The sequence below is a fragment of the Indicator indicator genome, chromosome 9 (assembly GCF_027791375.1).
Source record: "Indicator indicator isolate 239-I01 chromosome 9, UM_Iind_1.1, whole genome shotgun sequence".
NCBI classification, from domain to species: domain Eukaryota; kingdom Metazoa; phylum Chordata; class Aves; order Piciformes; family Indicatoridae; genus Indicator; species Indicator indicator.
Window position 1 is genome coordinate 721650 of NC_072018.1, and position 24819 is coordinate 746468.

At 53.1% G+C, this 24819-nt stretch overlaps 1 protein-coding gene across 1 annotated transcript in view; it reads left to right on the forward strand.

Moving 5' to 3' along the window:
- EHBP1 (EH domain binding protein 1) overlaps positions 1 to 24819 on the forward strand; it is a 273205-nt gene that overhangs the window by 114827 nt on the left and 133559 nt on the right. The window contains exons 8-9 of the mRNA XM_054383732.1: positions 360 to 612; positions 11753 to 11936. Of these exons, the coding sequence (XP_054239707.1) occupies positions 360 to 612; positions 11753 to 11936 (437 nt within the window). The remainder of the gene's footprint in view (positions 1 to 359; positions 613 to 11752; positions 11937 to 24819) is intronic.

The following is a 24819-nucleotide window of genomic DNA, read 5'->3' on the forward strand; positions in this document are numbered from 1 at the left end:
TCCCTCTTGTAATAGAGGCTCCAGAACTGGATGCAATACTCCAGGTGGGGTCTCACCTGAGATCCTAAAAAGTCCCTCCCCAGCTTTCTTGGAGCCCCCTTCAGATCCTGGAAGGCCACAATAAGGTCACCTCGGAGCCTTCTCTTTTCCAGACTGAACAGCCCCAACTCTGTCCATGGGAACTTCCATCTCAGGGCAGGACTTCATGCACTGAGAGTCCAGGAGCAGCCTCTTCCCTAAGCCTTCAAACCACAAAGATCTGATCAGATGCTTTCAGGGTGGTTTGGGTTTTTTGTCCCCTCCTCCCCCCATGCTGAAGCTGTTTTCATGATTGTGGTGTTGTTGTTGTCGTTTGGTAGAAGCAGACATTGAGGAAGCCTCCTCTTCCAAGCCAGAAGAAAGGTTGTGTGGTGACCATTACAATCCCTTCAAGGATGAAGATGCCCCAGAGTACTTGAACCCCTTCGAGGAGCCAGACCCTGAGCCCGAGGCCTTGGGGACTGCAAGAGACTCTCCTCCTCAGCCTGCCAAAAGGAAGAACGTCAGACCAGTGGATATGAGCAAATACCTCTATGCAGATACCTCTAAAGCTGAGGAGGAAGAGCTAGATGAGTAAGTGTGCTTCTTTATCTTTCAGCAGCTTGGGAAGCATTAGTGGGATCCCTGCCTTAATCTTGAGGTGGATTGGGTTCAACCCTGGAGATCCTTAATCACCCCCTCAGGGCAGAGCCATCCTTAACAGCTCATCAGCAGGAAATGCCATCCCTTCAAGCCACCATATTCAGCTCAACACCACCAGTTAGGACACTCCCCTCTGCCTCATTGATAGCAAATTCCTTGATAGGAAACAAGGCTGTGTAGCTTTCTGGCACTTCATGCCCTGGCCATGAGCCAAAAATTGCATGGCAGCAGAGCTTGAGCCTTCCTGGCATTCTGGCGACTATTTTTGCTACCTAAAATACAACCTTCCTGTTAAGAATGGAGAATTTGGGTTGTAGTGGTGCAGTGTGTGAGAAGGAAGAGCTTCTGCAGTCTGCAGAGCACGTTTTGTAGAGTTTCATACAACTCAATCTCTACATGGGAAAGATTCACAGATGGCATTGGGTTGGAAGGGAGCCTCAGAGGTCACCTTGTCCAAGCCCCCTGCACTCAGCAGGGAGCCTCCAGCTGGCATAGGCTGCACAGGAACTCAGCAAGGCTGATTTTGAATGTCTCCAAGGACAGACTCTCAACCACAGCCGTGGGCAGCCTGTCTCACAACTTCCTCCTCAGCTCCAACCTCAAGCTGCCCTGCTCCACTTTCAAAGCCCTGCCCCTGGGCCTAGCACTCCAAGCCCTTCTCAACAGTCCCTCCCCAGCCTGCCTGCAGCTCCCCTGCAGACATTGAAATGCAGCTCTGAGCTCTCCCTGCAGCCTTCTCCTCTGCAGGCTCAACAGCCCCAACTCTCCCAGCCTGTCCCCACAGCAGAGCTTCTCCAGCCCTCTCAGCATCTCTGTGGCCTCCTCTGGACCCTCTCCAGCAGCTCCAGGTCTCTCTTGTGTTGGGGGCCCCAGAGCTGGACACAGCCCTGCAGGTGAGGTCTCCCCAGAGCAGAGCAGAGGGGCAGGATCCTCTCTCTCCAGCTCTGCCCACACTGCTTTGGCTGCAGCCCAGGCTGCCCTTGGCCTTCTGTGCTGCCAGTGCCCATTGCTGGCTCCTGTCCAGCTTCTCCCCACCCCCAGCACCCCCAAGTCCTTCTCTGCAGGGCTGCTCTCAATCTCATCCCCCCCAGCCTGCATTGGGACCGAGGCTTGCCCTGCCCTAGGTGCAGGACCTTGCCCTTGGCCTTCTTGAACCTCCTGAGGTTCTCCTCAGCCCAGCTCTGCAGCCTGCCCAGGTGCCTCTGGATGGCTCCCATCCCATCCTTCAGCCTTACCAAGCACACCACTCAGCCTGGTGCCACCTGCACGCTTGCTGAGGGTGCCTCAGTCTCCCTCCCTGTGTCACTGTGCTTTGTGTTGTGATAGAGAAACCACCAAGCTCTGTACAGGAGCTGTGCAGCCTGTGAGGTGTGAAGGTCTCTCCTGACTCCTTGTTTGTGGTCATTACTCACCAACTACACCACTCACAAGCCAGTTTCTGGTGATTACCTGTGAGGAGCTTTACAAACACCAAGTGTAATTAGCAGTGAGTTTTCCATGATTTAATGAGCGTTCTCATGGCCGGACATTTGCATGGCTTTCATGTCCAGTGTTCATGCAGCTGGCAGATCATCCTCTTTGCCTCTGTGTGAATAGCTGTCTTCTAGGAAACTGGAGGGTTCCCAAGCACTCAAACAGTAGAAATGGCTAAAGAACCCTGCAGGTTTTTTTTTTTTTTTCCTTTTAAACCTCTGTGGCCATGGATTTTGTGTTGCTTTTACTGTGGGGGAAAAAAATAATAATAATAAAGAAGTAGACTGGAGAATGGTGCCTAAACAAACAGTACTGGCTGCTGTGTCTTCAGAGCAGTGTGTTGATGGTCACACCAGGCAGCCCTGCTCATTCCCTGACCCAGAGATCAGGGTCTAGGTCCCTAGAATCTGCAGGGGGGAAAAGAAGAGGGCAGCAAACCTGGAGGATTCCAGTCACCAGTGATGTCCCCCACGGTTCTGTACTGGGGCCTGTCCTCTCTAATGGTCTGCATGAAGGGATTGAGGCAGCCTCAAGGGTGAGCCCAAGCTGGGTGGCTGTGTCCATCTGCTAGAGAGTAGGGAGGCTTTGAAGTGGGCTCTGGTCAGGTGAGAGCCATGGGCCAAGGCTCACTGGGTGAAGTTCAGCAAGGCCAAGGGCCAGGTCCTGCACCTGGGTCACAGCAACCCCATGGGGAGCTGCAGACCTGGGGATGTGTGGTTGGAAAGCTGCAGCTGGGAGAGGGCCCTGGGGTGTTGGTTGGCAGTGACCTGCAGTGCCCAGGGGGCCAAGAAAGCCAAAGGCCAAAGGGTGGGCAGCAGGGCCAGGAGGTGCCCATCCCCCTGTGCTCAGCACTGGGGAGGCCACACCTCGAGTGCTGTGCTCAGCTCTGGGCCCTCACTGCAGGAAGGACATTGAGGGGCTGGAGCCTGTCCAGAGCAGGGCAGGGAGGCTGGAGAAGGGCCTGGAGCCCCTGGGCTGGAGGAGGGGCTGAGGGAGCTGGGGGTGTGCAGGCTGGAGAAGAGGAGGCTGAGGGAGACCTCATTGCTCTCTCCAGCTCCCTGAAGGGAGGTTGGAGTGAGGAGGGGACAGCCTCTGCTCCTTGGTGGCAAGGGACAGGAGCAGAGGAAATGGTTCCAAGGTGTGCCAGGGGAGGCTCAGGCTGGAGCTCAGGAAATATTTCTGCACTGGAAGGGATCTCAGAGCTTGGAATGGTCTGCCCAGGGCAGTGCTGCAGTCCCCACCCCTGGGGGTGTTCCAGCAGCCTGTGGAGCTGTGCTTAGGGACATGGTTTGGTGGTGACCCTGCAGTGCTGGCTGAAGGCTTGGACTGGATCAGCTTGGAGGGCTCTTCCAGCCAGGTATGTTCTGTGATTCTGTGAGAAGAGCAGAAAGACCAAAAACTCCAGGGATGAGCAAGTGAATAAGGTTTCTGGCTTCTATTTCTGCTCACATTTCCTCCCTTAAGCAAAGCTCTGCCACCTGGGCTTGCAGCACTATGGCAGTGGCAGCCTGGTTGGGGCTGTAGATTTTTGTAGCCCTTTAGTATTTGAATTACTCCATTTGCTTTATTCCTTTTTTTTTTTTTTTTATCCAAGGATAAAAATAACCTCCCCAGAGATGGATTCTCCTCTAACGTCAATCTGATGATCTATGTTTTCATTATAAAAGCAATGTCCCATGGGGAGATTGGAGGCTAAGGAGTCCAAAAGCACTGGAAAATACTTCTGCATATTTTATTTTAATGCCCTGACCCCCAAAGTAGCTTCCTCTCCCTGTTTTCCTCCCAGATTGCAGGAGAACCATGTCGCAGAAAAAGAGCTGGGACCATTGGTTAAATGTATTGAGTAGAGAAATGAGACCCTTGGAATGTCTACCAAAATGCTTTGGAGGGGTGGGTGCCATGAGAGAGCTCCAGACTGTGGACACAGGACCCCTTGCACTCACAGGCACTCTGTGGTGCCTTCAGAGAGTGATTGAGTTGTTGTGGCTGGAACAGATGGCTCCTGTTATTAAGTGTCACAGGTGACTCACTCCTGGCAGTAAGTGTTATTAATTGTCACAGTTTTCAGCAGAAGGCTTCTCAGAAGGTTCCAAAGGAAAGATTTTCAGAGGCAGTGCCAGCTGGGAGTTCTTGTGTGCCTTGAATCTAGGAGGGTTCCTGCCCAGATCTGTCCTATCCTACCCAAGGTGAATCTTGATGCTTTGAGTGTCTACATGAGTGCTTCATCTTCTTCCACACCCTATTCAAGTCCAGACTTCAGTGTCAGTGTGGCAAGGAGCTGCACAATGCCCCCACACCCTCACATGAAGCCTGATTCCTTTTATTGATTGCAGTTCAGTTCCCATTCCAAGCCCCTGCACTACCTCTCCTGCCTGGTGGATGGAAGGATGCCCAAGAGCCAGCAAGGTGCTCTGGTGGCCAAGAAGGCCAAGGGCATCCTGGGGTGCATTAGAAGAGCTGTGGTGAGTAGGTCCAGAGAGGTTCTCTTCCCTCACTATTCTGCCCTGCTGAGGCCACATCTGGAATATTGTGTCCAGTTCTGGGCCCCTCAGGTCAAGAAGGACCTCAGGGAACTGCTGGAGAGAGTCCAGCACAGAGCCCCAGAGCTGCTGCAGGCAGTGGAACATCTCCCTGGGAGGCCAGGCTGAGGAGCTCTGGGGCTTGGAGCAGAGGAGCCTGAGGGCTGCCCTCATTGCTGGGGAGAAAGCTGTGCAGGGCTGGAGCCAGGCTCTGCTCAGGGATGGCCAAGGACAGCACAAGGGGCACTGGGGGCAAGCTGGAGCCATGGAAACAGGAGGAAGAATTTTGTCAGTGTGAGGCTGCTGGAGGCCTGGAGCAGGCTGCCCAGAGAGGTTGTGGAGTCTTCTCTGGAGCCTTTCCAAGCCCACCTGGCTGTGTTCCTGTGTGCCCTGCCCTGGGTGCCCTGCTCTGGCAAGGGGTTGATCTCTGGAGGTCCCTTCCAGCCCCTACCACTCTGTGGTTCTGTGATCAGCAGAAGCACCATTGGCAATGTTGGATGGGCCTGCCACAAGCAGCTGCTGTGTACCTCTGGCACAGTCACCATGGCTTGTCAGTCACTGGTCTGAGTGGAACCACCCTGACCTTCCCATCCTCTCCCCATGCAGAATTCACTTCATCTCTGTAATCATTTTCACCACACACCTCTGGACCCTGTTGTTCCATCTATCTATGTCCATGTCAGGGAGGGCTGACTTGGCCCCATCAAGGCCAAACAACTGGCTCATATCATGGCCTGAGAAACCTTGGCCTATTGTTTCCAACCTTTCTCCTAGCATCTGCTCTGCTGTGTTGTTTGGGTTTGGGTTGGGGGTTTTTAAGCATTTTAGACTGTGCTTGTTCTGGTGTTTTCCCCAGGAGTGGTTTTGAAGCTGCTCAGTGGAAAGCATCAGAATCACAGAATTGTCAGGGCTGGAAGGGACCTCAAGGCTCATCCAGTTCCAACCCCCCTGCCATGGGCAGGGACACCTCACACTCCAGCAGGTTGCTCACAGCCACATCCAGCCTGGCTGCAAAAACCTCCAGGGATGAGGCTTCCACCACCTCCCTGGGCAACCTCTGCCAGGCTCTCACCACCCTCATGGGGAACAACTTCTTCCTAACATCCAATCTCAATCTCCCCACTTCTACTTTTGCTCCATCCTCCCCAGTCTTATCACTCCCTGACACCCTCAAAAGTCCCTCCCCAGCTTTCTTGGAGCCCCCTTCAGATGCTGCAAGGCCACCAGAAGGTCTCCTGGGAGCCTTCTCCTCTCCAGCCTGCACAACCCCAACTCTCTCAGGCTGTCTCCAGAGCAGAGCAGCTCCAGCCCTCTGCTCATCCTCATGACCCTTCTCTGGACTGTTGCTCAGGAAATGCCCAAGTATTTTTATCCCTGCACCTTACAAGGTTCATTAGAGTTCACTTGATGATCTCCTTGGCATTTCCCTCTTGTCTGTGTGTGAAAAGTGAGGATGGGAACATGGATCCATCAGTTAGCATCAGGACTTGTGCCCCACTCTACCCTGGCAGCTCCCAAATTCTGATTCTGGACTTGGCGTGCCTGCAGAGCACCCCGGAGCTGAGCTCTGGCTTCACTTGTGTGACAGGCTCTGCTTCTCATCTTGGAGCAGATCCTTAGCCTCACTGCACCTCTGTGGAGGATTTACCCTGGGCCATTTGCTTAACTGAAACACAGTTCACTAATGGGTGAGGAGATAACCTGGGATTTCACAAGCAGCATGGCAGAGTAGCAAGCAGGAGAGTGAGGCAGTGTTGTGTGGTACAGAGGGACTTGGATCATCCAGGGCTTGGATCATCCAGGACTTGGATCATTCTGAGGGACTTGGAGAGAGGGGCATGGATGATTCTCCTGTAAAAATACACTCAGCTGCCTTCAAGTACCTGGAGGGAGCCTACAGGAGGGCTGCAGAAGTGACTAGAGCCAGGCCAAGGGGGAATGGTTTGAAGCAAAGGCAGAGCAGGGTTAGACTGGAGCTGAGGAGACTCTGGCACAGGCTGCCCAGGGAGGCTGTGGCTGCCTCCTCCCTGGGGGTGTTCAAGGCCAGCTTGGATGAGGCCTTGAGCAGCTGAGTCTAGCTGAGAGGTGTCCCTGCCCATGGCAAGGGGTTGGAGTAGCTGAACTCTGAGGTCCCTTCCAACCCAAACCCTTCTGTGACTCTCTGATACTGCTGCTGAGCTTAGAGGCAGGATCAGTACCAACAGCTGAAGCCCTGGCAGTGCAGCACTAACCCAAGCTGGCTCTGTGCCCCTTTCAGTTCACCAACCATCCCCTTCCACAGAAGATCCAAAGATGATCCCTGTATTCCAACAGACATGATGATTCTCCTGTAAAAATTCAGTTGCCTTCAAGTACCTGGAGGGTGCCTACAGGAGGGCTGCAGAAGTGACTAGAGAAAAGCCAAGAGGGAATGGTTTGAAGCTGAGGCAGAGCAGGGTTAGGCTGGAGCTGAGGGAGAAGTTCTTCAGGGTGAGGGTGGTGAGACTCTGGCACAGGCTGCCCAGGGAGGCTGTGGATGCCTCCTTCCTGGGGGTGTTCAAGGCCAGGTTGGACCAAACTCTGAGAAGACCTTCTTGTGGCCTTCCAGGATCTGAAGGGGGCTCCAAGAAAGCTGGGGAGGGACTTTTGAGAGAGTCAGGGAGTGATAGGACTGGGGGGGGGTGGAGCAAAAGTAGAAGTGGGGAGATTGAGATTGGATGTTAGGAAGAAGTTGTTCCCCATGAGGGTGGTGAGAGCCTGGCAGAGGTTGCCCAGGGAGGTGGTGGCAGCCTCATCCCTGGAGGTTTTTGCAGCCAGGCTGGATGTGGCTGTGAGCAACCTGCTGTGGTGTGAGGTGTCCCTGGCCATGGCAGGGGGGTTGGAACTGGATGAGCCTTGAGGTCCCTTCCAGCCCCGACAATTCTGTGATTCTATGATCTTTGTGGACTGCACCTTCTATCAGCCCCTCCCCCAGTATTTCAGGTTTTGGACAAAGACCTTTTTGGGGTTGATTGTTTGGGGGTTTGGTTTTTTCTGTGTTAATTTGTCCAAACTCTTTCTCAGTAGTTGTTGGACCATTTAAAAACCATGCTAAGGGGAAGGTGGGAAGCTGGGGGGTTGGTGTGTGTGCTGCCCACGGTCTAGTTAACATGTGAGGGGATAGTCTGGTTCTCAAATTAGGTCTTCTCTAGGGAAAAATGACAGACAGCAAGGGGGAGCTTGGAAGGGACCTCTGGAGAGCATCCCTGTCCAACCTCCCTGCTAGAGCAGGGCACCCTGAGTCCAGGGCCACACAGGAACACATCCAGGTGGGTCTGGAATGCCTCCAGAGATGGAGACTCCACAGCCTCTCTGGGCAGCCTGTCCCAGTGCTCTGCCACCCTCACAGGGAAGAATTTGTTCCTCCTGCTCATGTGGCACCTCCTGGGTTCCAGCCTGTGTCCATTGCCCCTTGTGCTGTCCCTGGGCACCACTGGGAAGAGTCTGGCTCCAGCCTCCTGCCACTCACCCTTCAGCTCTTGCTGAGCATTGCTGAGCTCCCCCTCAGGCTGCTCTTCCCCAGGCTAAGCAGCCCCAGGGCTCTCACCTCTCCTCACCAGGTGATGTTCAGTGCCCTCAGCAGCTCAGGGGCTCTCTGCTGGACTCTCTCCAGTAGTTCCCTGTCCTTGGTTCTGTCCAAGTTTTTATCTCATTGGTAAGGGTGTGGTGGTTTGTTGTTCGATTTTTTCCTCACACCAAACCTATTTGAACCTTAGCTGCATCTTTCCAGCTGCAGCTACACAGTGAATTGCTTCCCCACCTAACATGCTACATCTGGTGGCTGTTCAGAAGGGTCACTTGTCAAGCTGAAGGCAGCCTTGTGCTCTCCTGTAGAATTCTTTGTTCTTCAGCCTTTATCTCTTATATCTCCATTTTCACCTCCCTTTGAACTTTGTAATGTCTGAAGAGAGCTGAGCTGGGCTGTCAGCTAAATGAGAGCTCCTGACAGTGAGGTGCATTCCCCTCCAGCCACAATTCCTGCCCCTCTTGCTGCCTGCCCTGGAAAGCACCCACCCTTGGCTGTCACACCCACCCCTGGCTGTTCCACTCACCCCTGGCTGTTTAACTCCTTCTCCCTCTGCTGCATTTAGCTGTGCCTGTACTGCTAGCTCTGTGCCTGGTGGGCAGCCAAGTGGGGATGCTCCAAGGCTGCTTCCATTCAGCAGGTTTCAGTGCCAGTCTCTCCTGTCCCTTCAGTTCCTGCCTTTAGAGCTTTCTCTCTCAGAAGCAGTGGCAGATTCTCAGAAAGGTCTGAAGGTTTTTTACCTGCTCTTTGCCTCTGTGCTTCAGCAAACGTTGCCTTTCAGAAGCAGAGAGATTTGCTGTGCTTGATTTTTTTTCTCAGTGAAAAGAGGGTGATGGCAAAATGCATTAAAATCACAGAGTCACAGATTGCATTGGGTTGGAGGGGACCCTCAAAGGTCACCTTGTCCAACCCCCCTGCACTCAGCAGGGACACCTCCAGCTAGAGCAGGCTGCACAGGGACACAGCAAGTCTCATCTTGAATGCTTCCAGAGACAGGGCCTCAACCACAGCCCTGGGCAGCCTGTTCCAGTATTATGCAGAACTTCCTCCTGATGTCCAACCTAAACCTGCTCTGCTCCAGTCTCAAACCACTGCCCCTCGTCCTAGCACTCCAAGCCCTTCTGAACAGTCCCTCCCCAGCCTTTCTGCAGGTCCCCTTCTGGAACCTGCACTGGAAGCTGTGCTGGAAAGCTGCTCTAAAGTCTCCTGGAGCCTTCTCCTCTGCAGGCTGAACAGCCCCAGCTCTCCCAGCCTGTCCCCATAGCAGAGCTTCTCCAGCCCTCTGAGCATTTTGGTGTCCTCCTCTGGACCCTCTCCATCAGGTCCAGGTCTCTCTTGTGCTGGGGGCTCCAGAGCTGGACACAGCCCTGCAGGTGAGGTCTCAGCAGAGCAGAGCAAAGCAGAGGGGCAGGATCCCCTCTTTCAACCTGCAGCCCAGGATGCAGCCCTGTTCTGATAGCAGTCAGTAAGACCAACAGAGTGAGTGTCCACAAAAGTGGGAGAAGTTTGATGCTGTGTGAAGGGAAACTGAATGAAGAGTTGGGGGTTATTTGGTTTGGGGTTTCTTTTCTTCTGGTTTATGCCCAGATGTTGCTGTTGTAGTCCTTCAAAAGCAGTGTATGCTGTACAGCTCACAACTGTGATTCATGGATTCACAGAATGGTCTGGGTTGGAAGGGACCTTGAAGATCATCCAGTTGTGACTGTCCTGACATTGGCAGGGACACCTCCTACTGGACTAGGTTGCTCAAGGCGTCATCAGGGCCTTCTCCTGAGAGGAAATGTGTCATGGATCTAGCAAGGCAGGCTCTTGTCTAATGCTCTTTGCATTATTGGTTCCATCTGGAGTGAAATTCAAGGCATTGAGGTTATTTTTCATCTGATCATGGAATGCTTTAGGTTGGAAGAAACCCTTAAGAAACTCTTCTGCAGAGGCAACATAGAATCATCAAATGGATTGGGTTGGAAGGGACCTCCAAAGGTCATCCAGTCCAACCCTGCTGGCAGGTAGCTCAGGATCAGCTCTGCATGCAGGCAGATCTTTGGGAGTTGCACTGCCTTGGTTACACAAACGCGGCTCGGGGTGTATGAGAAAGGCATCCAGCAGGGGAAGTGTGGACTGGCAGGGAGTTAATTAAGTAATTAACATATCAGTTTGGCAGTGAACCTTCCAGTTTGGGATTGCAAAACATGAAAAGCCAAGATTAGGAATAGAACAACTGCAGTGGAAAGAAGGTTCCCATCAGGAGACAAAACTGCTGGCTGCTCTGAGCGTGCAGCAGAAGCCATTGTTTGATCACAGGATCAGTGAGGGTGTCCTTCCTTGGTATTTGATAGCTCAAACCAAGAGATACACTTTGGGAATGCTGGGGAGCAAACACAGAGCTGGAATGTGGATGCCAGAAGAGTGATTCTTTGAACTGCATCCACTTGGTGGGAGATGTTTACTGTGTTTCCTGCACCAGATTTAGTTATGAAAATCACTTTCCAAACAAACAGGGGATGGCTGCTCTTGTCTCTAGAGAGGTGTTCAGGGCCAGGCTGTATGAGGCCTTGAGCAAGCTGGGCTGGTGAGGAGTGTCCCTGTCCATGGCAGGGGGTTGGCACTGGATGATCTTGAAGGTCCCTTCCAGCCCAAACCATTCTGTGAATCTATGAACATCTTGAGGCCTTTGCCTGCTTCATTTCGATGGCAGGGTGCAAGGTCTCTGGCCACAGTGAGACAGCTGCTTGCCCCCATGCCTCCAGCTGCTGGCAGACCCATCCCCAGGCTTGGGAAGTCCCAAACTGAACCATGGGAGCAAGTCCTCAGGGTGTTTTGACAGAGTCACTGAGTGACAGAATCACAGAATGACAGGGATTGGAAGAGGCCTCTGAAGGTAGCTCCTTTAAAGCTCTTTTGCTGAGCTAAGCAGGCTGGATGAGGCCTTGAGCAACCTGGGCTGGTGTCCCTGCCTGTGGCAGGGGGTTGGGACTGGATGATCCTGAAGGTCCCTTCCAACCCAAGGCGTTCTGTGAAGGCACAGGTCCCCTGCAGCTTTCTTGCACTCTTCTCTTCCCCCAGACCTGTTGCTGAAGTGGTGTGGTGCCTGTGTGCTGCAGAGGTTAAAACCCACTTGCTGGGGAGCCCATGGAGGCCAACATTGTCAGCCTTGGGGCAGCCAAGAGTGAGGCCTTGTTGAAGCACACCTGTGACTCTGTTCTGATGCAGCATGTTTAATGCTGTTCAGGAGCCAGCAGCTTCCCTCAGAGCCATGGCACTGAGCTTGCCTGTTGGTGGCTAAACAGAACTGAGAAGTGAGCTTTGATGCCCTTGAGAAAACTTAGGCCATTTGCAGGGCTTTGCAACACTGCTGGAAGTTCTGCCCTGATGCTGTCAGAGCTCACCTGGACTATCTGAAAGCATGAAAAGGCAAAATATGTCCTTAGCTGGGGCCATGGAACCATTGTAGCCACTGGCCTCTGTAAGCAGCTGTGGGTGTGGGGTGCCATTGCCAGGAGACGCCAAAGAAACGTGTTTCCCTTCTCTTGATTAGATCAAACCCGTTTTATGAACCCAAACCAAGCCCTGCTTTCATTAAAGCTGCTCCACTGCAAGAACCAGAGAAGAAGATGAAGAGGAAGGCTCCTGACCCACCACAGCTCTTGCCAAAGACAGAGCCAGTGAGCGAGGGCACGGCGGCTGCTCCTGCGCCGAGGGACCTGTCTTCATCTCCTAAGGTAGGCTCCCACCCCAGCCTGGCACCCTCCTCACTCACACCACATTACTGCCTGGGCTACACAACCCCCTGGCCCTTGTGGGCCTGCCTCAAAGCTCTGCTGGGGCTCAGTGGGACCTGGACAGATTGAGAGCTGGGCAGAGAGAAACCTGCTGAGGTTCAACAGGAGAAGTGCAGAGTCCTGCAGCTGGGAAGGAAGAAGAAACTGCAGCAGGACAGGGTGGGAGGGGATCTGCTGGAGAGCAGCCCCAAGGAGAAGGAGCTGGGAGTGCTGGTGGGCAGCAAGTTCTGCATGGCACAGCAATGTGCCCTGGGGGCCAAGAAGGCCAAGGGGAGCCTGGGCTGCATTCAGAGGAGTGTGGCCAGCAGAGCCAGGGAGGTTCTCCTCCCCCTCTCCTCTGCCCTGCTGAGACCTCCCCTGGAATATTGCATCCAGCTCTGGGCTCCCCAGGTCAGGAGGGACAGGGATCTGCTGGAGAGAGTGCAAGGGAGGGCTGCAAGGATGCTGAAGGGCCTGGAGCACTGCCTGGGGAGGAGAGGCTGAGAGCCCTGGGGGTGTTTAGTGTGGAGAGGAGAAGGCTGAGAGGGATCTGATCAATGTCTATCAATAGCTGAGGGCTGGGGGTCAGGAGGGAGGGGACAGGGACAGGCTCTGCTCAGTTGTGCTCTGGGATAGGCCAAGGGGCAATGGATGGAAACTGCAGCACAGGAGGTTCCACCTCAACAGGAGGAGGAACTTCTTCCCTGGGAGGGTCCCAGAGGCCTGGAGCAGGCTGCCCAGAGAGGTTGTGGAGTCTCCCTTCCAAGCCCACCTGGCTGTGTCCCTGTGTGCCCTGCCCTGGGTGACCCTGCTTTGGCAAGGGGGTTGGGCTGGATGATCTCTGGAGGTCCCTTCTAACCCCTACCACTCTGTGATGCTGTGCAGTCTGGGGCTTGAGAGCTCAGTGCTGGACACTCTGTATGTGTCTGGGGGGTTGTGTGTCCAGCCCCAGAGCTGCTGAGGCAATCTTTCAGAAGCACTCAAGTCCCCTCTCAGTCAGGTGGCTGTGAGGCACACCCAGATTGGGTGTGCTGGGGCTGTGTCTGTCACGGGAGAACATGAGTCAGCCTCTGCTGAAGAGGCCAACGTGGGACAGAGGTTTTTTAGGGTTCCAGGAGCTACCCTCTGTGGTGATGAATCTCAGCTCTGCTGTCTCAGCAGTGAGCACCACTTGTGCTTTGGTTTACCCAAAAGAAGCCCTGGGGGAGTTCCCTCAGGGCCCCTTCTTGACCGTTCATTCTCTGCGTGTTGGCTGTTTCTGAAGTGAGGGCAGCTGAAGGCAGCAGGCTTCCCTCCCAGCATCCTCACCCACTTCATGCATGTCCTCATCTGCTCTGCCTTCTGTGGGATCTCTGGCACTTCAGATTAAGAGGTGGATGGAGCTGCTTCTCATAGCTGTCATTCCCCTGCCTAATTCCTCAGCCAGGCTGCTGGCAGGGCTCTGATCTCGCTGTTGCTTTGCCACTCGCTCAGGGGAGGGAGCAGGAGAGCAGAAGTCAAATCTGGGCCTGCTCACAGCAAAACACAGCAGTGCAGGAAGGCCACCAGCACGATTGCCAGCTTCATTCTGGGTGTGCAAAGCCACAGGTGGGGACATGTGAGAAGAAAGGAGGGCAGGTTTGTGATGCTCCCAGGTGGGGTTTGATCTGTGCTGGATGTTCCCTAGGAAGCACACTGCACACTTTGACTCCTGGTGGAGGGTGGCTCCCAGGGCAGAGCCAAGAGGCATTCTAGTAATACCAAGCAGAGAAGAGGATATTTCAGCAGGTTGCTTGATGGGAGGTTGTGTTCCCATTGTTCATTGTTTGAGAGGAGGTTCTTTACAGGTCTGCAGTCAAGGAAAGACTTTTCTCTGCCCTTTGGTGTGGTGAGATAATGTTTGACTGCTGGAGGGGGCCAGGGGGCTCTGGGATGGTAATTTGGAGAAATTTATTCCCAGCAAAGGGTTCTCAGAGAACAGAGGTCCTGTGAGGAGCAGCTGAGGGACCTGGGGTCACACAGTCTTAGAAGAGAAGGCTGAGGACAGACTTCATCACCCTCTACAGCTCCTTCTTAGGAGGCTGGAGCCAGGTGGGGGTGGGGTTCTTCTCACAAGTGACAGGACAGGAGGAAAAAGCTTCAAGGTGCCCCAGGGGTGGTTCAGGTTGGACACTAGGAACAATCTCTTCCCAGCAAGGGTTCTCAGGCACTGGCCCAGGGAGGTGGTGGAGTCCCCATCCCTGGAGGGGTTTCAGAGCTGTGTGGATGTGGTGCTGAGGGAGGTGGTGCAGTGGTGGTGGCTGAGCAGCAGTGGTGAGGTTGTGAGCTCTGGGTGAGGGCTTGGACTTGGTGATCTCAGAGGATTGTTGTGAGGTTTGTCTACCCCAGGCTAAGTTTTAGACTGTGTGAAAGCTGGAAGTGAGTTAGAAAAGCTGCAGGCCTGACCTGTGTGAGCAGCCTGTGCTGTTATGAGCACAGCCAGGCACCTCCTGCTCTCATGCAGCCTGGGAGTTTCTAAATGCTGTGGTGCCTGCCTGCTTGCAGCCCAACTCTCTGCAACTGATTCTGAGGCACAGCTGAGATCAGCAAAGGTCTAAGCACTGAGATGTTGATATTCATCAACCTGGTGACCCCACCTGGAGTACTGTGTGCAGTTCTGGTGACCCCAGAATAAGAGGGTCCAGAGGAGGCCACCAAGATGCTCAGAGGGCTGGAGAACCTCCCTATGGGGACAGGCTGGGAGAGTTGGGGCTGTTCAGCCTGGAGAAGAGAAGGCTGCAGGGAGACCTCTGAGCAGCCTTCCAGTACTTGAAGGGGTCCAGGAGAGCTGGGGAGGGACTTTGGACAAGGGCTGGGAGTGACAGGATGAGGGACAATGGCTTTGAGCTGGGAGAGGGGACACTGAGACTGGAGATGAGGAAGAACTTCTTGGCAGTGAGAGTGGTGAGACTCTGGCACAGGTTGCCCAGGGAGGCTGTGGCTGCCTCCTGCCTGGAGGTGTTCAAGGCCAGGCTGGATGAGGCCTTGAGCAAGCTGGGCTGGTGGGAGGTGTCCCTGCCCATGGCAGGGGGTTGGAACTGGATGAGCTTTGGGGTCCCTTCCAACCCTAACCATTCTATGAGACTTAGGCCCATGGGGGGAAATGGAGCTGTGCTGGCCTGCTGTGGTACAGAAAGCTTCAATTTTCACAGAGCGTTTTGGAGGATCTGAGTCCATTGTGGGAGGCTCCAGAGCAGATGCCATGTCCTGGTTTGTTCCATTACAGCTAGAGTGGAAAGTTTCCCTGCCTGGGTGTGTTAGAATGTTGTCTGGTCATTTGCAATTCAGAAAGCTTGCTGTCAGCAGAGGCTTTTGCTTTTTCTGTTGTTTTGGTTGTTGTTGTTGTTGTGTGCTTGAATTGTTCTGCTCCCAGGTTATGTAACAGCATTAGCCCAGCAGCACTCTGCCTGGAATGCTCTGTGAAATTTGGAAAAGTACTGGCATTTAATAGCAGAGGAAATCAAACCCTTGCCACTGTGCCCAGGTAGGACTTGGCCCCCTGGCACAAATCACTTGTTTGTTTCTTACTCAATCACAGTGGCAATGTTTGGCAGCTCTGAAAGGAAAGGCAGAGGCACTACGCAAGCAGGAGCTGAGCACACGCCCTGGGGAGGGGGAATAGTCCCCAGGTGGTGGAGGGAGGCTAAACAACAGCTGGCTGGGCACACAAAGCCTCTCCTACAGCTCTGACCACAGCCCAAGTGTCTCAGCATGTTCAGTTTCCCTGTCCTGGTTGGCTTTGCAGGAAGCAGACAGGCTGAGGGAGCTGGGAGTGTTCAGCCTGCAGAAGAAAAGGCTCCAGAGAGACCTCAGAGCAGCCTGCCAGGACCTGAAGGGGCTACAAGAAGGCTGCAGAGGGACTGATCCCAAAGGCCTGCAGGGACAGGACCAGGGACAATGGCTTCAAACTAGAGCAGAGCAGATTGAGATTGGATGTGAGGAAGAAGTTCTGCAGCAGGAGGCTGCTGGAACACTGCCACAGGTTGCCCAGGGAGGTGGTTGAGGCCCCATGCCTGGAGATATTCAAGGTGAGGCTGGACAGGGCTGTGGGCAACCTGATCTAGTGGAGGATGTCCCTGCTGAGTGCAGGGGCTTGGACTGGATGAGCTTTGGAGGTCCCTTCTGACCCAACCCATTCTGTGATTCTATGAATCTGTGATTCTGTGATCCTATGAAATGGCTGCAGAGCAGCAGTGCTGATCTGTAGAGCAGACAAAGACACTGTTACTATGATGGAAACACAGAACTGTTTGGGTTGGAAAAGCCCTCCAAAACCATGAAGTCCAACCATCCACCCAACACCACCATGGCCACCAAACCATGGCCCCAAGTGCCATGGCCACAGGTTTCTGGAACACCTCCAGGGATGGGGACTCCACCACCTCCCTGGGCAGCCTTTGCCAATCCCTGACCACTCTTGCAGCAAAGACATTTTTCTTCATCTTCAACCTAACCCTCCCCTGGCACAATTCAGGCCATTTCCTCTTATCTATCACCTGAGACTTAAGGAGAGGAGCCCAACCCCCACCTCACTGCAACCTCCTTTCAGGGAGCTGTAGAGAGCAATGAGGGCTCCCCTCAGCCTCCTCTTCTCCAGAGCTTTAGAGTCGAAGGAAAAAGACCCCAAAAATGCCTCAGTAAATCTTTGTTGGAGTGTTTGAAGCTCACTTTCCCTCCACATGCCAATGGTGGTGACACAAAACCTGGCAGTGCTCTCTCACCAGCAAGTGTGTCAGGTGGAAATTGCTCATGGGAGGTTATTTGGCTCATGACAGGTCCCACCTCAGGATACAGGTTCCAAATACTTGAAATTTTGTTGTTCTGTTAAAACCAAACCAAACCAACTCTTAGATATTGAAAACAGCACCCAAGATCCTAGGAATTTAAACAGCAGTTGGAAAGTAGAGCAGGCAGGGCTGATGTTCCTCTAAGTACCCAGCCCGGAATGAAGGCCCTAAGGTATGGCTGGGCACCTAACCTGCTCTGTTCAGTGTGCAGCTGCCATGAGCCTTCCAGCAGGGTTGGCATCATGGCTGTAGGAGCCCTGCCACACGAGCACAGTTGTGTTTGCTGGGGAACCATCATAGCCTGGATCCAAGGTTTTACCATTCCCAGGCAGTGGGGAAGCTGCTTCCACACCTGAGGGCTGTCTGACTTCCCACTCTCAGTCTCCCCTCTCCCAGCTCAAAGCCATTGTCCCTCATCCTGCGCTCCCAGCCCTTGTCCAAAGTCCCTCCCCAGCTCTCCTGGAGCCCCTTCAGGTACTGGAAGGCTGCTCTGAGGTCTCCCTGGAGTCTTCTCTTCTCCAGGCTGAACAGCCCCAACTCTCCCAGCCTATTCCCACAGGGGAAGTTCTCCAACCTTCTGATCATCTCTGTGGCCTCTCCAGCAGCTCCAGATCCTTCTTGTGCTGGGGGCTCCAGACCTGGAGGCAGTGGTGCAGGTGCACAATACATTAACTGAAGTCAACTCTCTTAGGAGACATGTCTAAGGGTGCTGAAAATTCCCTGGTTTCCTCTTCTCTTTCCCCACCACAGACAAGCACTGCTGTTATTCATTAAGCAAAGCCCCTGCCCTGGTGCTGTACCCTGCCAGCAGCTGCTAGGTGTGAGTCAAATACCATCCACAGACAAGCACAAATCCAGGCTGGGCAGGGACTGGCTGGAAAGCAGCCCTGAGGAGAGGGACTTGGGGGTGCTGGTGGACAAGAAGCTCAACCTGAGCTGTCAGTGAGCACTTGCAGCACAGAGAGCCAAGCAGAGCCTGGGCTGCATCTGGAGAAGTGTGGCCAGCAGGGCCAGGGAGGGGATTCTCCCCCTCTGCCCCACTCTGGTGAGACCACACCTGGAGTACTGCATCCAGTTCTGGAGCCTCTATGAGGACAGACTGAAAGAGTTGGGGCTGTTCAGTCTGGAGAAGAGAAGGCTCCAAGGTGACCTTCTTGTGGCCTTCCAGGATCTGAAGGGGGCTCCAAGAAAACTGGGGAGGGACTTTTGAGGATCTCAGGTAGTGACAGGACTGGGGGGAATGGAATAAAGCTGGAAGTGGGAAGATTCAGACTGGATGTGAGGAAGAAGTTCTTCCCCATGAGAGTGGTGAGAGCCTGGAATGGGTTGTGCAGGGAGGTGGTTGAGGCTCCATCCCTGGAGGTGTTTAAGGCCAGGCTGGATGAGGCTCTGGCCAGCCTGATGTAGTGTGAGGTGTCCCTAGGGCCCATGGCAGGGGGGTTGGAACTGGCTGAGACTTGAGGTTTCTTCCAACCCTGACTGATTCTATGATTCTAAGTTCCAAAAGCATTCTGGGGGAATCCCTGGGATTCCCAGGATCTGGGGGCTTTCCATTCTTCTCATTTTTCTAAGGCAGTGCAAATGCTTAGAGAGAAATAAAGCACAACACACAAAGATGAGCTGAGTGGAAGGGAGGAAAGTGACATCCAGTACTCTGCTGATCCCTCCAAAACCTCAGAGATTCTCTGGTTGCCTTTTCACCTCAGCATTATTGACCTTCTGTGACATTGTATGGAAGAGCTTCTCTTAAACCTCAGGTGGACTAATGCAGCCCAAGGGAAAGACCAACACTGAGCTCCCAGGTGGTGAAGGAAGAGCACTCATTGTCCCTTGGGATGGAGATCATTGTCCCTTGGGGTGGAGATCATTGTCCCTTGGGGTGCAGATCACTCATTGTCCCTTGGTATCCTAAGCTGTCCATTCCCAAAAGGACTTCCTGGCTCTCTGGACCATCTTGAATGATTTTGCTTCTTTCCAGCTTCCCACTAACTGCCAAGGAGCCATGCAGCTCATTGCCATGAGATCTTTGTCCCTTCCCATGCAGACAGACCCAGCAAGGCCCAGGAAGACTTGGGAGGCAGTGGACAATTCAAAGGAGACTGCTGACAGGGACTTGTGCAAAGAAAGCCCTTGGTGCAAATCTGCCTTTACATGCAGCCCTGAGACATTTTCTCTTTGGATAGGAAGAGGAACAAGGCACAGACCCAGCGTGAGCAGAGGGTTTTCCTCTCAGAGAGATGCTTTCCTCAGCAGGCTGCTTAGAGCAGCCCTCCAGTACCTGAAGGGACTATGAGAAAGCTGGGGAGGGACTTCTGACAAGGGCTGGGAGTGACAGGATGAGGGGAATGGCTTTGAGCTGGGAGAGGGGAGATTGAGACTGGAGATGAGGAAGAAATTATTGGCAGTGAGGGTGGGGAGACACTGGCACAGGTTGCCCAGGGAGGCTGTGGCTGCCTCCTGCCTGGAGGTGTTGAAGGCCAGGCTGGATGAGGCCTTGAGCAAGCTGTGCTGGGGGGAGGTGTCCCTGCCCATGGCAGGGGCTTGGAACTGGATGAGCTTTGGGGTCCCTTTCAACCCAACCCATTCTGTGAGTCTGTGAATTTGAGTTTTAAACTCAGCTAAGTCACTCCCTTTGCCCTGCTGTTGCTGTAGCAGGAGCTATGCACAGCTTGGGAGACAGAGCTGAGCTCCTTCCACCTTCAGCCCTTCCCTGCTCACCTCGTCCCACCCCCAGCACAAGGCTGCAGCTTTATCTCAAGGGAAGCATCACCACAGGCAGGCCCTTCTGCAGGGCTCATGACTCATGCAGGCTGTGCTGCTCTGCAGGGGAGCAGTGCAGGCTGTGTGCTGGCTGAGCCCAGGGCCAGAGGTGAGTCACTCTGCTTTCTCTGACAGTTAGGCAATGAAGGCTGTCCAGGAGCAGGGGAATTCTCCTCTCCTCTGCCATGAAGTTCTCATGTGCTGGGCATTAAGATAAACTCTTGAAACAGATTCTGGACTCTGCTGGGGGGTTCTTTATCTTCCCAGCTTGATATCACAGAAAGCATCCTGTTGGAAGAGGCCTCCAAGCTGATCCAGTCCAAGCCTCCAGCCAGCACTGCAGGGTCACCACCAAACCATGTCCCTAAGCACAGCTCCACAGGCTGCTGGAACACCCCCAGGGATGGGGACTGCAGCACTGCCTTGGGCAGACCATTCCAAGCTCTGAGAACCCTTCCAGTGCAGAAATATTTCCTGAGCTCCAGTCTGAGCCTCCCTTGGTGCAACTTGGAACATATTCCTCTGTTCCTGTGCCTTGCCACCAAGTAGGAGAGGTTGCCTCCTCCTCACTTCAGGGAGCTGGAGAGAGCAATGAGGTCTCCCTCAGCCTCCTCTTCTCCAGCCTGCACACCCCAGCTCCCTCAGCCCCTCCTCCAGCCCAGGGGCTCCAGGCCCTTCTCCAGCCTCCCTGCCCTGCTCTAGACAGGCTCCAGCCCCATAATGTCCCTCTTGTAGTGAGAGGCCATATAGCCATGAAGTGTTCCAAAAACATGTAGATGTGGTGCTGAGAGACATGGTTCAGTCCAGGTGGTGCTGGGTTGACAGCTGGACTTGATGATCTTGGAAGCTTTTTCCAGCTTAGTGATTCTAGGCTAAATGAGCAGAACTCTTGGCATGGCTCAGGTGCTGTGCAGTTGAAAGAGCAGTGTTTGGTGCACATGAATCACAGAATGTGAGGGGTTGGAAGGGACCTCCAGAGATCATCCAGCCCAAAATCCCTGCCAGTGCAGGATCACCCAGGGCAGCTCACACAGGAACACATCCAGGAGGGTTTGGAAAGTCCCCAGAGAAGGAGACTCCACAACCTCTCTGGGCATCCTGCTCCACCACTAGAGTTTCTCCTCACACCAAAGTTTCTCCTCATGTTGAGGTGGAAGTGGGAAAGCCCACAGGTATAGAGTGACTCAAGTGATGAACTAAAGGGCAACAGTGGTGCCAAGTGCCACTGAGATGCCAGCACCATTGCATGCAAACTGGAACCACAAGTGCTGCTTTCCTGTTGTGTTCCACAAATGCCACTGGCACTAGAATTCCTTCAGTGTTCCCCAGGCAGAGGGCTGTGATGGTTTGTATGAAGCTTTGACTTGCCCTGGGTGAAATGCTCAGCAGTCTGTCTTGCTGGGAGTGCAGCCATCCACAGATTGCACTGGCTTGGCAGGGAGCCTCAAAGGTGATCCTGTCCAAGCCCCCTGCAGTCAGCAGGGACTCCTCCAACAACAAACCCAGGAACTGCTTCAGGGCCTCTGGATGATGGGAATGCCCACTCTGCCTTTTCCTGGGCTGCAGCTTCCTGTGCTAGAAGGTGAATGGCATGCTTGAAGCCCCAAAAGAGAGAGAGAGAGTGACAGCAGGAGATGTCCAGAAGGGGAGCGGGGGGGGGGGGCTGGGCTCCGTGGTGCCTTTCAGACAAGCGTCTCGTTCTGTGGGGTCCAGAGCCAACTGCTCTCCTTATGCAGGTGCCAAAGTGATTTGCCTGAAATCTTTCCTTTAAATATCCCTAAGGTGCAGAAATGCAAGGGAGGGGTTGGGAGCTGCCGGGAGCATTCATCCTCCTGTTCACAAATGTCAGCACTTACTTCCATGGCACTGTTTGGACTGTCCCCTGCAGGGCACAACAGGTTAGGTATCGACACTGCTGCCCAGCCCAGGTGGCTGTGGCCTGCCAAACCCTTAGGTTAGCTCAGAGTGAGACCTGGACAGGAGCAGTGTGAGCCTGCAGCTCAGAAGGCCCAGTGACAGGACAAGGCACAACAGGGCCAAGCTGAAACCCAGGAGGCTCCACCTCAACATGAGGAGAAACTTCTTTGGTGTGAGGCTGCTGGAGCCCTGGAGCAGGCTGCCCAGGCAGAACTGTGCTTTGTTTATTTAAAATAGGAATCAGCATTAATTTTAGTTGAGTTAATGAAGCAGCTGAGTTTAGGTGGGCTGGTTAATGAGCAAGATGTGTGAAGCTAGAGAAGTAGAAGCCAGGAGAAGCAGGGAAGGCTGAGATGGCAGCAGCTAAGCCCTGGGGCCCATGAAGGAGTCAGGTGTTACATACGTCTGTCCTACACACCTTCACTACAAACAGGATTGCAGCTCCAAGCTCCTTCAGGAGAGGGAATCAAGCCTGGTTAAAAGGGAATTTGTTGCACTCCTGAGTGGCTGTAAGCAATCTGTTGCCAGTTCACACTGGAACAGGGCTGCCAGGAAGGAGAAGCTGCCTAATGAAAGCAAGGAGCTGGTGCGGCAGTGCCGGCACGCTGGCTGCCTGCTCTCCACCAGCATTTGCTGCCCCTGCTCAGCAGCCTGCTTGCTCTCCCTCCTCCAGTTGCTGCAGTCAGGATGACCTTTGCATGAATAGAGTCAAACAGGATTAAGGCAGGAATTTCCAACAATGGGAAAGAGCAACAGATGTAGCCGACTTTGGACGTGGGAGGATTGTTGATGCAGGGTTGCCTAAAGGGAGTGTCTGTGGTCACACACACACACACAAAAAAGGAGGAGGGGGGGAACCCAACAGTTTCCTTAAAAAAAAATTCAGCACAGGGAGAAAAAAATAACTGGAAAGCAAGGCAAAGGCCTGGAGTGATCTCAGCTTTTACTGCATGGGTTTTTGACTGGCTGCCTTCTTTCAATTCCTGTTGGGTTTTTTTTTTCCCTACTCTTGGAGTTCTCCATCGCTGTTGGGGTTGTGTGGTGGAACAGGCTTTAGGTTCACTTTTTCTGAGTGATTTTTTTTTTTTTTTTTTTAAGTACAGAAATGAAGCCTAGGGGGAGGTTGGGGAGTGGAGGGGGAAGGAGGTGTTGTTCCTCTGGAGAATTGAGAGATTCATAGAATGGTTTAGGTTGGAAGGGTCCTTAAAGATCAGCTGCTTCCAACCCTCAATTCAGCCACTCAACTATCCACCTCCTGCTAATGCTTTGTTTTATTTGACAAAATTTTGTTTGTCTTATGCTGCACAGCAGCATAGAAATGGATCTCAAATGCATCCAGTGCAAGCAGTCTGCGTGGAGACTGTTACAGAAAGGAGGGAGGGAGGAAGGTTGAAAACGTATCTGAACCAAGAATTTTCCCTGATTTAACAGAAGAGGGCATGAAAAAGGGGCTAAAAACATATTCCAACCTGGTATTTTTCCTGATGTAAAAGAAGAGGCCATAAAAAAAAGGGTTGGACACATATTTAAACCAAGAACTTCCCTTGATGTAAATGAAGAAGGCATTAAAAAAGGGTTGGAAACATATTTAAACTAACAATTTTCCTGATTCTGAGCAGAAATAAATCAAACAAGCAATCGAGCCCCACGTTGGGCACCAAAAATAAAAAGTGTGTCGGTGTGAGCTGAAATTCCCCCCCCACCAACAATAACCAGGCTAGCTCAGTCTGGAAGCAAATGAAAAGCTGTATTTACAAGCAGAGTCTAAAATCTACAATGAAATGCAATGAATATGTACAAATATACAAAATTCACAACATTTACAAATATATACAATCAACAGAAAAAGCACAACCGATCTCCCTTTGCTTCCCCCCAAGGGGACCCTCCCAAAGGGGCCTCTCTTCCAGGAGCTTCCCCCCAGACCCCCCTGGACAGAGAAGCAGAGTTAGTTAAGCAGAAAGTTGTTAACTTAGCTGCCAAGGTCAGTACGTGTTATCTTCAGCCAGAAGAGAAGAAGAAACAGCAGCCAGACAGCCCAGCAACTGCCCCCACTGCCGAACGCAGAATGTGCAGAATGCCTACTTTGTTTTGGGTAATAGTTCTTAAACATTTCTATCTATCCAATGGAAGTGTTTAGAACAATCGTTATTTTGCTTTCTTACACCCAATAGTGACTTATTTACATTCTTTCACTTTCTCTGTTCTGAACTTTGCAAGGAAAAATTAAAAAGACAGTTTCAAACCATCACACTGATATAACAGAGCATAAAGGAAAGGGGTGAAAACATTTAAATCAAAAATGTTGCTTGACATAACGGAAGAGAGCATTAAAAAGGGGTTGGAAACATATTTAAACCAGGAATTTTGCCTTATATAACAGAGGAGGGCATAAGAAGAAGAACAAAAAATACTTAAAGCAAGGATTTTGCATGATATATGTCTAAAGTAGCTTTATAGCTGTGTGCCTGTTAGATATTAATAGATTGGTTTAAGGTGGAAGGAACCTTGAAGGTCTCATCTAGTTCCAGCCCCTCTGAATTTGTTTTCCTCTCAGAGAATCACAGAGTTGTCAGGGCTGGAAGGGACATCAAGGCTCATCCAGTTCCAACGCCCCTGCCATGGGCAGGGACACCTCACACTCCAGCAGGTTGCTCACAGCCACATCCAGCCTGGCTGCAAAAACCTCCAGGGATGAGGCTTCCACCACCTCCCTGGGCAACCTCTGCCAGGCTCTCACCACCCTCATGGGGAACAACTTCTTCCTGACATCCAATCTCTATCTCCCCACTTCTACTTTTGCTCCATTCCCCCCACTCCTATCACTCCCTGACACCCTCAAAAGTCCCTCCCCAGCTTTCTTGGAGCCTCCTTCAGATCCTGGAAGGCCACAACAAGGTCTCCTGGGAGCCTTCTCCTCTCCAGCCTGCACAACCCCAACTCTCTCAGGCTGTCTCCAGAGCAGAGCAGCTCCAGCCCTCTGCTCATCCTCATGACCCTTCTCTGGACACCTTCCAGCCCCTCCAGAGCCTTCCTGGAACAGAGGCTCCAGAACTGGACCCAGAGCTTCAGGTGGGGTCTGAGCAGAGTGGAGCAGAGGGGGAGAATCCCCTCCCTGGCCCTGCTGGCCACACTTCTCTTGCTGCAGCCCAGGCTCTGCTTGGCTCTCTGGGCTGCAGGTGCTCACTGCTGGCTCCTGCTGAGCTTCTCCTCCCCCAGCACCCCCAAGGCCTTTTCTTCAGGGCTGCTCTCCAGCCAGTCCCTGCCCAGCCTGGATCTGTGCTTGGCATTGCCCTGACCCAGCTGCAGGACCTTGCCCTTGGCTTTGTTGAACCTCATGAGGTTGGCTTGGGCCCAGCTCT